At 40.3% G+C, this 13027-nt stretch overlaps 1 protein-coding gene across 3 annotated transcripts; it reads right to left on the bottom strand.

Moving 5' to 3' along the window:
- Window positions 1-817: 817 nt before the first annotated feature.
- Window positions 818-12819, bottom strand: BDH2 (3-hydroxybutyrate dehydrogenase 2). Of its 3 annotated transcripts, none has more exons than XM_054990544.1 (10): window positions 12776-12819; window positions 11774-11853; window positions 10619-10697; window positions 9198-9294; window positions 8149-8257; window positions 5301-5361; window positions 3375-3488; window positions 2832-2890; window positions 2165-2257; window positions 818-1789 (listed from the first exon to the last, which is right to left on the bottom strand). In XM_054990544.1, exons 2-10 carry the CDS (start codon window positions 11843-11845, stop codon window positions 1736-1738), a joined length of 738 nt encoding a protein of 245 aa, XP_054846519.1. In that variant the 5' UTR covers window positions 11846-11853; window positions 12776-12819; the 3' UTR covers window positions 818-1735. The 3 variants fall into 3 exon arrangements, with proteins under 3 accessions (XP_054846519.1, XP_054846517.1, XP_054846516.1); XM_054990542.1 differs by having other exon boundaries at window positions 11774-11903; window positions 12772-12816; XM_054990541.1 differs by having other exon boundaries at window positions 11774-11903; window positions 12776-12814.
- Window positions 12820-13027: the final 208 nt, after the last annotated feature.

The raw sequence follows: 13027 nt of genomic DNA on the forward strand, positions 1-13027 counted from the left end.
GCAAAACGTAAGTACTTCTCTGATTAACTAAACGAATTATCTGCAAGATCCAGGGCAAAACATAAAATGTGCCAAGGAAAGATCTATGGGGTGGGTCTGTGGCTTAATGGTAGAGCATCTGCTTTGCATACAGACAGTCCCAAGTTTGATCCCTGGCATCTCCATTGAAAGGGATCATGTAGTAGATGATGTGAAAGATCTCTGCCTGGAACTCTGGAGAGCTAATGCTAGTCCGATTCAATATAAGGGATCTTGTTTGGACGCTTACTTCACTCAAGGGTGAAGTTAAGTGGGTGTTAAGTCCTGAAGGGTGGAATATAAATCAAATGTTGTTATTATTGTCAGCAATAATTAGCCAACTATAGCTACTTTTTAACCTGGTAGTTCGATTAGGATACCGTCCACAGTAAAGAACATTTTAGGATCAGAAGAGTAGAGAGTGGAAAGGAGCATGTGGTCCACATACAATTACATTTGGGAGAGCTCAAAAACTACTCGAGAAGGTCAGCTCATGGATCAGTGATGTGTGCATGCTCATTCCCCCTGCCCCCCCCCCCCCCGGTATATGAATCTTTATTACTGGTACTGGTTGCAGCTCTAGCAAGGTTAATCTTGCTAGCAGGCTGCTTGCAATGGTGGTGATCAGTATTACACCATGAACAGGGGTTACATACTTTTCTCAAAAGGAAAGATGCCTGTTTACCCTAAATATTTCATTCTGCAAATTGTATAAATTATGCAGAGACATTCGTGTATCTGGCAGAACTCTCAATGAACTTTGTGTACAATACACACACACACACACACACAATACAGGTAAGAATGACATTTTATTGGTTCTATCAAGAACTGAAGAAAAGTAATTTGGTATTTTTATACATGATCAAACTGTGCCCCAATTTAACATTTCTATGATACTTTCATTGAATAGCAAGAGGTAACTGTCCTGTTTGATGCCCTCTCTCTTTTTTTCTAGTTAGGTTAGATGTAGGTGCCAATGCAGGAATAGGAATTGCACATTCTTTAATGAACAAAACACAAACTAAAAAAGCTAAAGTGGTGGACCATTAATGTGTTTGTACTTCTCTACATGCATGTCTGCACTAAAGGCATCTTATTGCTATCCATCACTGTTAAAAGCTAGGAAAGTATTTCTGCATTGATGTTTTATAGCAATGAAGAATATAGCCTCTATGCAATAAGCTTCTGTAGCATAGTGGTTAAGTGGCTGGACTGTAAATAAGCACTCTGCTGGTTTGAATCCCACCACTGCTAGGAGCTCAGTGGGTGGCCTTGGGTAAGCCATTCTGCTCAGCCTCAGTTCCCCAACTGCATTGTGGGGATAATAATAACACTCTGAGTATGCTCTAATCTTTTTAGAAGAGTAGTATATAAGCATGTAGTTGTTGTTGTTGTTGTTAAACCCCAAACACTCCTCCAACATGGTACAGAAACATTGAGGCAAGACTTGGGCTGCTAACAATTACTTGTGTCACGTATAACATCCAATGAGTGCCTGACATTCAGTTAACTACATTCTGCCTAGCAACTGATGCACTAGTCAGAGGAAGTATCTTATTATCTGCTGGAATGAGATTTGGAAAAGATGATCTCTTTGCAACAGAAGGACAGACAGGAGGGAAAATGAAATGCCTGTAAAAGCTTATGGAGTTTGGCATTTCTGTTCTCCAAAGAGCACTTTGCCATTTGCAAAAGGAATCATCAGAAAAATCAGTCACAGGTTCCAGCCACCATCAATGATGCATTCATTGCCGGTCATGTAGGCTGACTGAAACAAAAAATGAACAGAGAAGGGATGTTAGAGAACACAGAATGTAGGGATTAAAGTGTCAAATAAAATGGAGCAGAGAAGAACTATGTTGTAAGCGCCTTTGGGTCCCCATTAGGGAGAAAACTGGAGTACAAATATCTAAATTGTTAAAAACACTGCATTCTTTGGCACCAGAATTTGCAAGATTTAATAATTCTCTACGTGATTCCCTTATCCCTATTATATATTGTTAAAGATAATAAAATATTATGTGCATGTACGTGCACGCACAAACACTTAAGCAGCAGTAACCAACAAGAACTAGTGGTAAACAGGCACCATTTCAAACAGCTGCAAGTTGTACTGCTATGGTGTTGACCCCAAGGAACTTACTTCATTAGAAGCCAGATAGACAAAGAGGTGGGCTACTTCTTCCGCCGTAGCCAGCCGACCCATCTTTTGCCTGGCCACAAAGTCCTTCAGTGCCTGGAGATTTTTTAAAAAAAATCCCTGTTTAAGCGCTTCTAGCTGTAGAATGCCAACTCAGAACTGCTGCCACTTACTACGTTTTTAAAAAGGTCACCTAACGTCAAGCCTTCAGATCCCCACCGGTCATTTCACAATAGTCTGAGGCGTCACCATGTCAATTTCATTCAGAAGATACCATTCAGAAAAACGCGCAAAAAGCAGTTTGAGATTTTGAAAATGAAAGAGGTAGGAGTCTTCAGGGCCATATCCATAAGAAAAGGAACATCAGAAGTGGCTCTCAGTGAAGCTGCATTGTAAGAAGCAGTTCCCAGGGGGGGGAAAGACTCTTGTCAATTTATGAGAGTGTGACGACCTCAATGAGCATTCTCCGGAAAAGACATTTTTTTTTCAAGGACACTCAATGAAGTCAGTGCCGTGAACAGATTATGATCTACATTCTGGGGGGGGGGGGGGGGGTTATGGATTTTCTTCCATATGAAAATATATTGCATAAAAACACACACACACACACACACACGATGTTTGATGCAGCCCTGTGTGCTTTATGGCAATAATTATATGGATTGCCCACCTGTTCAGGATTAGGCCTGGCCTGGATTCTCTCGCGTAGAGAAGGAGTGTCAACAGTGCCTAGGAAAATACGCAAACATCAGTACTGATTACTTATCCACATGCTGAACATTAACATAGACTGATATTCATACAAAAATATAGCCTGAAAAAAGTGTTATTTTAGAACCGTATGTGATGCAAACACAGCTCAGCCGAAGAAGTCCTTGAAGTTACTTTTCTGAGATCATTTTCCATAAGGATCCGTAGTGATGAGGAATGTTCAGGCATGGCAGATCACGTCTCTGGTGTGAGAGACGGCTGGCCTAACTGACCTTTAAGTCTTGTTTCCGTATCTTAAAGAAAAGCACTGGTAATGCTGACCTGAAGTGCAGCTTCTACACTAATTTGCTTCCAAAGCAATTCAAAGGCAGTCAATTTTTCAAGGGAATTACTCAACTCTTAGCTTAAAAGACCAGAATAAACAAGTGGGCTGTCTTTCATTCTTGATCAGCAAAGCTATGAATTTTGCATTCTATCAAAACGGCAACAAAACCACTCTTACCAGGACAAATACAGTTGCACCTGATGCCCTGTTCAATAAAGTCAGCCGCAATAGACTTGGTGAGACCAATGACTGCTGCCTTCGAGGTGCTGTAGACACACCGGTTAGCCACTCCTAAGAGAGATCAGGATTAAAGCAATGAGGAATCAAATCAGAGTAGAGAGAAAGATAATGTTGCACTTTATTTGAGATTGCTACCTGCTTTCTCATTGGCTACATCTGAATATCTTTGCGGAGCTGTGAACATCTGTAATTTCTTATGAAATGTTTGTGAATTTTAGGGGTTGATTTTAAATATTTATGGGTTTTGATTCCATGGAAGTGACTTTGTTTTTGCATTGTGTGCATCATTAAAAATGTTGTCTTAGTCAATTTCCTCTGAGTGTGTGTTTCTATTCCATTTTTCTTATTCTTACAGATGCTGAGATGTCATCTCATTTTGCCTCTGCACTGAGTCTCTCTTCAAGGGGCTTGTTTGACAGCAAAACTTTGTGGCTCTCATCCCCAGGAGAACAACAACAACTTAAAGCACACTGCAAAAGCTCAGCTTTCCACTAGCATACATATTTAAATACAATTTGTTAATGCCCTACATCCCCAGGGCTAAATCAGAAAGCTTGGCACAAACTTTCCGTCACCGTGTGGCAGGGCTAGTGCAATGGATACACTCTAAAGGCCAAAACTACATCTTACATGTAGTTTGGTGTAAATTTTAAAGATAAAAGTAGCCTGAGATACCAGTAACTTTCCCCAGGAAAGTGAGAGAGAAGATGAAAACTGGGGCTGTTTAAAGATTGAAAACTTCCAGTAAGGAAAGTGTCTCCTCACTCCTCCAGCCTCAGCTCTTGACCGTAACCTCCAGTGGATACTGGTCACTAGAAAACACCCCCCCACATCTAGGGAAGTTACAGTAAACTGCAGGCAATGTATAATTTGGTGCTAAGAAGCCACTCTACCCGTCAAAACTTAATTGACCTGGAGGACCAAGTTCACATGGTGTGTTTCCAAAGCTTTATCTATTTACTCCTCTCAACAGAAGTTTTAATACTCAAGTCAAAAAAAGCATGAACACAACCATGCCTTGCGAACTAAACAGCACGTGTCTTTTGTGCTCTGGGTACATGTCAGGAAACTGACGTGCATATCTGCTGTACCCAGAATGACAATTACCACCATTATCCTTATTATAAGAGAAAACATACTTTCCTCCTGGGATTAGTATTTTTCTTTATTTAAACTATAAACAATAACATAAAAGCTATAGACAACAAACATAGAAGATAAAAAAACAACATTCTAAAAAGAAGACACACTAACAATACATAAACAAGTGAAAAAAGAAAAAAAAGAAGAAAAAAACTTAAACTAAACTACAGATTGAGTTCCAATTTTCTCCACCCAAATATGGATAATTTTCAAAGTCCCACTTATTCTAAGTTATTCTAAGTATTATGAACTATTGTTCATAATTCTTAATTCATAAATCCAGATGTCAAGTCCTTATTATCCATTTCATGCAAAAAGTCCATAAACGGTTTCCATTCAGTCAAAAATGTAACATCTTTTCCTTAATCAGTGAAGTAAGTTTTGCCATTGATGCAAACGCCAACACTTTTATCCACCATTCCTCCACTGTATTAGAGTTTTCAACTTCTGTGCATAGAGTACTCTTGCTGCCGTAATCAAATATAAAAACAAAGTTCCAAAGCTTCTTTCCAACTGGCTGGGATTAGTATTGATATTCATAGAAACAGTAACATCTGAAAGGGCACCTAAATGGTGATTGTGACTTGATCACATGTGATAATATGTGAATAATCAGCATCCATGTTCTACACAACAGGCACTCACTCACTTAGATGTGCCTTAACAAGGTAAAAATAAAATTACACATGATGTTAGAATGAGTCTTAAGAATTGACTGACCTTTGATGCTGGATGCCACAGATGACATATTGATAATATTACCGGATTTCTGCTCAAGCATCTGTAAAATATACCCCCTCCAAGTTAAGCCATTATGATAGTAGTATCTTATTTTAAGATAGAACAATTTTTCTTCAAGAATGTGGATTAAAGGTACTTCCAGAGAACAAGCTGTTTCACATACAAACTCTTGGTATATGAAGAGCACTACCAGCTTAACAAATGTTTGATGTACAAAAGGAAAGACCAATGGTTTGATCCATGGCTTTTTTTCTGGGAAAAGAGGTGGTGGGACTCAGGACCGCACAATGACGTCACTTTGGGTCAGCTGGAACAAGAGGGGAGTTTTTTAAAGTTTAAATCACCCTCTGCGAAAATGGTCACATGGCTGGTGGCCCTGCCCCCTGAGCTCCAGACAGAGGGGAGTTTAGATTGCCCTCCACGCCGCTGAAGGGCAATCTAAACTCCCCTCTGTCTGGAGATCAGGAGGCATGGCCACCGGCCTTGTGACCATTTTCAAGAGGTGCCAGAACTCCGTTCCACTGCGTTCCCACTGAAAAAAAGCCCTGATTTGATCCCATAAATCTCTGTACCAGCAACCAAGTGCTTAGCAAAGCTGTCTACTTGGCATATATTACATTAGAACTAAATAGTACTATAAGGTATTTCAGGATAAGGTGGACATCTGAATGACCTTCTTGAAAATAGGCTAGTAGGCTTGATATAGGAAATTTAAATGGATGCTAGTCAGGTCAGATGCTACAAGCATGACAATATTAGACTTTAAAAAACTGTATGAATAATAAAATAATCCTCTCCCCTATCAAACAGAAGACAGAAATTTTTTTTACAGTAATCTTCCTGGAAAAACCATGGAAACAAGATGCTTGATTATTTTCAAAAGGATGGGTAAAAGTATATCACTTTGCTTTAATTTAATGGGCTGAGTAAGTTATTTTCCCATCCTTTTTCCTGCACAAATTGATTTTTCACTTTGCTTATCAGCAGCATTTAAATTAACCCTTTACATATGCTGTCTCTAAAATATGGTTTTTCTATGGTGCCCAACTACTTTTATCAGCTTCGCTTACTATGCAAACAAAAGCCCTTGTTCAAAAGACAAGATACAGCCACTGTTATGCATGATCCAATCACAACCAGGTTAGATTACTACAATGCACTCTACATGTTTAGCTTTCAGTGACAGGTGATGACAGCATTCACACATGGTATTATTGGCAGAGCACCTCTTCCCCCTCCTTCTCCTTCCTCAGGCAACCTGTCATTTGTCCTTAAATTCCTCAAATAAACAAAAACAAACAAGCCATGAAATCTAACTAATGAGTGTCTCTATTGTAAATCAATCAAATTAAAGCAACATTATAGTCAAATTAAGCAAGATAAACAGAGGATATATATATACACACAGTGTAGGTGATTACAGAAGGCAAAGCATCATATATAAATAATTAAAATATAATTCAACAGGATTTCCTATACAGTATTAAAGTGCTATGTGCCTAGAATTGACCAGAGGTCTGAACAGTAATCACCAAAGTCCCAGTAAGTTTATGATGAAACAATGCCAGAAGGTCTTCAGTGCAGTAAGTTTCTATTGGAGAAACAGTGTATATGATCTCATATGAAGACAGTGATAGGCGGCAATGAAGAATGGATACACAACTGCGATGGGAAGCCAGCAATCTGCCTGTTTCACCTCTTCATCCTGGCAGTCGTTATATCACAGGCCACGCATATACACCTCCACTAGTCATTCGATATTCTTAGCCATTCTTGGCATGTGCCAAAATGGAAGGCAGATGCTAAAGGCTAAAAGGATAATCACCTACACTGTGTGTATATATATATCCTCTGTTTATCTTGCTTAATTTGACTATAATGTTGCTTTAATTTGATTGATTTACAATAGAGACACTCATTAGTTAGATTTCACGGCTTGTTTGTTTTTGTTTATTTGTACATTACCGTGATACTCTCCCTTTGTTTACTTAAATTCCTCAAGTCAACTTGCCTCTTTGAGCCAAGCTACAAGTGACACCTTACACAGGTTGGACACTTGTTAGCTTCCCTCAAGTATTGATGGGAAATGTAGGCGTCCTGGTTTTACAGCTTGGCTCTCCATTACAGCTGCAAGACCAGGGCCGTTTCCGCACGACTTACCTCAACCTGGAACGCTGTGCAACATGCCCCAAAAAACGCAGAAGATCGCGTTTTCTCGCGCAAGTTTTGCGCGATGTTGCGCAACATCGCACAAAACTCGCACGAGAAAACGCGATCTTCTGTGTTTTTTGGGGCATGTTGCGCAGCATTCCGGGTTGAGGTAAGCTGTGCGGAAACGGCCCTGGATGCCTAAATTTCCCATCAAAACTTGAGGGAAGCTGACAAGTGTGCAACCTGTGTCAGGCGTCACTTGTAGCTTGGCTCTTTGTCTCTCTCCCACAATCGCAAGTCATGAACAGAAGAGGGAAAAGGAGGTGATTTTACTTGTCGCTGCAGCCTTTCCCCAATGCATTCTGTATGTGGGGCTCTGCCAGTCCATAAAGAGCAGTTGCATAACAAACAACTGGCTGCTTGAGGAAAGAGAAGAGAAAGATCCCTTCCACCAACTCCTCCTAGGAACTCTTCCGGTGAAGCCAACCCATTCCTTTCCATGGGCATTTTAAATTTGTAGTTTTAAAAAACTGGTCCATTTAAAATGTTTTCGTTCTAATTGTATACAGTACAGTACCTTGTGTGGTATAAGCCACTTCTCAATGCCTTGCACGGGCTGCAAAGTCTGGGACATACATTCAAAAAATAAATAAAGGATAAGGACAAAAGGCCTTGCCTTAGGAAGGAATGCTTTAATCATCAGATACATGCTACGAACATTGAGTGTCATTGTGAAGTCCCAGTCTTTTTCCTCACAATCCAAAATGGTCCCATGGTGTACGTATCTAGTATTGAAGACAGGTGGAACAACTGGTTATTTTATTGACTTGGGAATCCTGGGCTTTCTACTCTGTCCCCAGACTGGGTTAGGGCACAGTCATACATACTCAAGTCCTCCATCTCCTGTAGCCATGACAGGCATAGGCAACTCTTCCTCAAGGCCAGGTATTAGCATCCCTATTTGCATAAACTGTTGCTTTCATACTAGGCAAACCATAAGGGTCAGACTAGCAAAGAATATGGGAACTGTAGTTGGGTTGGGATGTTAAGAAGTCTCCATTAAAGATTCTGTCTTCTCCACTCAGAACTACAGGACCCCTCCCTGCGTTGACTGAATAAGCCAAGAAGGGGAGCAGGTATGATTGTGCCGGCCCTTCCCCCTGCCTTAGTGTGACTGCCATCTTGTTGTGAGCACAGCACCTATGCACACAGGTCCACACACACTCTTTGCCTGTGATCGGAAACATTCAGAAAGTGGCGCCCTAGATCTGAGGGAGGGAGCATGTGCATAGATACTCCTCCACATACAGGAGCTATGCTCAGGAGCTAGTGGAAGTGCTGCCAGCACATACCTGTACCTGTTCCCTGGCAAGGCTCATGTGCTGCGGGCTTCAGTCTGCAAAGTTCCGAGCGGAAAGAGGGGAATAACTTAAACTGTATACCTTAATTTTTCATCTCTGTGCAAAAAGGCTTTGTTTGGCAACAATGGGTTCTTAATATAAGTTATGGAAAACAGGCTAATTTTGACCAATAACGGTAAGAAACTGAGAGTTTTACAGGAGCTCAGTGTGGTTAAAATGAAGAGAGAGACCCAATGGAACACCATTATTGAGGCTGAGTGGCTAAAATTATTAACATTTCTGCTTGAAGCAAAAGCAAAACTGCATTAATTTTAGAAAACAGATCTGCAAAGTCAGGGGTTTGAAACATCACCAACCACATTACCCTGCAACATTACAGAGAACATCGATTTTTGTCACTTCCTTGGTCAGATTCTCAATTTGCCCTTTGTTGGTGACATCCAGCACCCGAACTTGAATGCCTACGAAAGATATTTAACAACACTCTGATGTTAAATGTTAGATTGTCCTGATTGAGAAAAATTAGCTGGCACATCACAAGTGGTGAGTGTATACATTAAGACGCAATCACCGGGCCATGATTCACAGAACACTTAATGCTGGCTTACTCATTACCCTCAAGGGTCATAAACAGATAATGAGTGGCTGTGCATAGGAAGACATGCAAGCCACTCACACATCCTCTCTGCAATTCCAACATAAACAAAAATGCAAAGAGGGGCTTTGTTTGCTTCCTCCTGAGCCACAGTTGGAGGACCCACATCTTCTCAGGGAAAATTCACAACTTTTACCCTTCAATATTACTTCATAAATCAAGAGGGCCTGCAATCAATTGAATTCCATCTCAACTTGTGCTGTTAGCAAAGCTAATTGTAATGACCCTCTTGAAGAACATGTGAAGCTTTATGTACTACATCCAAACCCATCACTGAGAATACATAATGCTGCTTTGCTGTAATGGTGTAAATTTTATGTTAGGGAGATGAATTACAGCATAAAAACTGGAATCAGCTTTATAGCAAAGGCTGCCCTCTCTGTTCTGGCTTTAGACCCATCTAGATGTCCTTGTTGTCCCTGCATTGGAATGCTTTTGGTATGGGTCACTGGCAGTGTAACTGAACGCCCATAGCCTCGTAGTTAGCACGGCTACGAAAGAGCAACGCTCCTCTCTCAAAACCAGCAATGGATATTTTACGTTGTTGTTTGAAAGCAACAGCACCATCCGCTGGGCTAAATTTAAGCTATGGAAAGAAATTATGACATCTCTAAATTTGTGGCTTCTTTTCCGATTAGTAAGTCATATTTCAGCTCTTCACATTCCAACAATTATGGAACAATGGCACAGGCTTCACCATGCACCTTGGACTGAATCATTATGAATAATTTCCATGTGCTGAACATGTGTCTTCATAGTTCAAGGTTAAAATTATCCACACCCAAATGCCCACAGTTTAATCATTGCAGGCAAGCAATTTTACTTGAAATATGTTGATGACAGAACATGCTATTAAACTGGTTTTTAAAACCCAGATTCATCTGCTGCCAGGCCAACTTTTGAAAGGGCTCAGCTAAGTATTCTGGCATTTGGGGCAAGGAAAATTGCTTGGGAATTTGCTGGCAAGCATTCAGTTTTTATGGTAGAACCAACACATGCTCATTTGAATGTATCACTATGGTTCCTAAGCAAATGAGCATAGGATGAGCATTAGTCACATGGGGAACTATGGATAGGATGCTTTGATTTGAACTGAGGATGCATAGGGTTCCATATAAATAGAAATATACCTGGAAACGCTTCTAGTTCTCGAAGTTTGGACTCGTTGACATCCGTAGCAATGACTTGGGCTCCTTCCTTTGCAAAAGCCTTGAAAGCAACATAGTCCACTGTTAAAATTTAGAGGTGAAGAGTCACAGGCCACCTCCTGCTTGGAGGTGGTTGGCTAAAGGACCACTGAAGAATTTGTTTTAGGGCTCTCAACACAATACCTACAGAACTTGGAGGGACTGATAAAATAATGTACTTGGAGTAGTGCAGTTCAGAATCACCCCTTCCCTACACAACCTTACTGTCCAATATACCATCCATTATATGAAGCTACATTCCACTGAGTTAGGCCACTGGGCATCTAACACCGAACTATTTTCTGTGACTAGAAGTGGCATCCTGCAATCTCTGGCAAAGAAAGATCTTTCCTAGCCCTGCTACCCAAGCTGGAGAAACAGTGGTTGGAGCTGTGATGCTCTGCTTGTTCTTCATTAATACCTTTTATCAACCCCACCCCCCTACATTTTTCTTAAAGGACTATTGTTTAGCTAACTTTAAAAAAGAAGAGCATTCTTCTCAGCTGTTGATTGCAATTAATCAAGGAAACCATCTTGTGGTGTGTAGACTGAGGGGAGTCATAAGGAGCATCCATGTTCTCACACCTTACTGAAAACCAAAACTTGTAATGGTATTAAATTCAATAATAAGAACAACAACAATAGTGCTTATATACCACTCTTCTAGACAGATTATTGCCCCACTCAGAGAGGTGAACAGAGTTAGTGTTACTATTACCTCACAATACAGCTGAGGAGCTGGGGCTGAGAGGCGTGGCTTACTCAAGGCCACCTGCTGAGCTCATGGCAGTCATGGGAGTTGAACCAGCAAGGTGCTGATTCACAGTCCAAACACTTAACCACCTTATTAAATAAGATGCTGCCATTTAAAACATATTCATGGCTTGTACCTTTGCTGGGGGATATTTATAAAAAACATGTTTACATACAGAACTAAGCTTTGGTTTAAAATATAAAGCATTTCTATTCTGATATTGTTCTGATATGAGATGCTTTGCCTTTTCACTACTAAACATAAGATGTCCTATAGCTTCCAGCTATGGAAGTAGTTACATATTCACACATGAGAGGAAAACCAGTACATTGTTCCAGACTTACAATTGCAGCTGCTCGGCCAATCCCTTGAGCTGCAGCAGTCAGTACTATAATCTTTCCATCAAGCCGTCCCATGGTGCAACCTTTTGAGATTGGAGCCCTCTTATGAACCACAGTTGAAAGAACAACCGCACTGGAAGAAAAGTGTTATAAATCTGCAAGCCCTTTTATTTGTATGCATAACATTTGGCTATATGCCAGTTAAATATAATAGACTATATACTGTATCAAATATGTGATTTTTCCCCATATTTAAAGAGTATTCTATAATTAAAACCCTCCCTGTGAAGGCTGTCCACCATCTTGTTTTAAATGTGCTGGTTTTAATGAATATGAATTTTTAACTGTATTTTAATATGTTGTTATCCGCCCTGAGCCCGCTTGCGGGGAGGGCGGAATACAAATTTGAAATAAATAAAATAAATAATAAAGAGTATGGTTTATGTTACTGTCATTTATTTTCAAAATACAAGTCAACGTGTGTATTTCTCTACTTTTTAGTTTTGAACAGTCCCTTCTGGATTCTTTAGCCTTGAAGAATCCCTTCTGGTAACTTCCAAATGTGTTATGGCTGATTTTATCGTTCTGAACCACGCTCCATTCCTTTGTTCTTACACCATACAGGGTTTCTTTGACAGCATGCAGCTCGTTATGCACACTGAAAAACACGTGAAGATCTTGAGCTCACAGAAAGACGTTGACAACCGCCCCCCCCCCGCCAGTGTTAACTGCACCAACGAAACGTTTGTACAGGCAATTAATCCGATTATGTTACCCCGGACGAAAATGAAAGGTGCACGAGTGGTAAGATAAATTGGGAGTGCAGACAGTAGTTGTTATGAAATTGGATTTGCCTCTTCGCAGCTCACGGAACAACAATATAAGGCAGAGAGGAATCAAAACCGAGGTGAAGAATGAATTTCTCAAGGGTAAATGTAATGGGTAAATATAATGCATTCGCACTGTCCTCTGAGGAGGCAAGAATTAAGAAAATAAAATACTTGCCGCAGGAGTTCGGTAGCTACTGGCTTTGAGACCTTTGCCCTGGAGAAAGATGCATGATTTTCTTGACTGCATGCTGGGATTTGTAGTTAACTATAAAAAGTCACTCGTCAGAGTTTAAGATCGTTTTTGGAGTTTAAGACAATGCCATCTAGTGAGATTTTACTGTATTGAAACTAGTTTGTTGCAACTAAGTTAAAACAGTTGCATCAGATGGCAGTTGATGAAGAAAAGTAATTCAGCTGCACACCTTGG

This window comes from Eublepharis macularius, chromosome 10 (assembly GCF_028583425.1).
Source record: "Eublepharis macularius isolate TG4126 chromosome 10, MPM_Emac_v1.0, whole genome shotgun sequence".
Taxonomy (NCBI): Eukaryota; Metazoa; Chordata; class Lepidosauria; order Squamata; family Eublepharidae; genus Eublepharis; species Eublepharis macularius.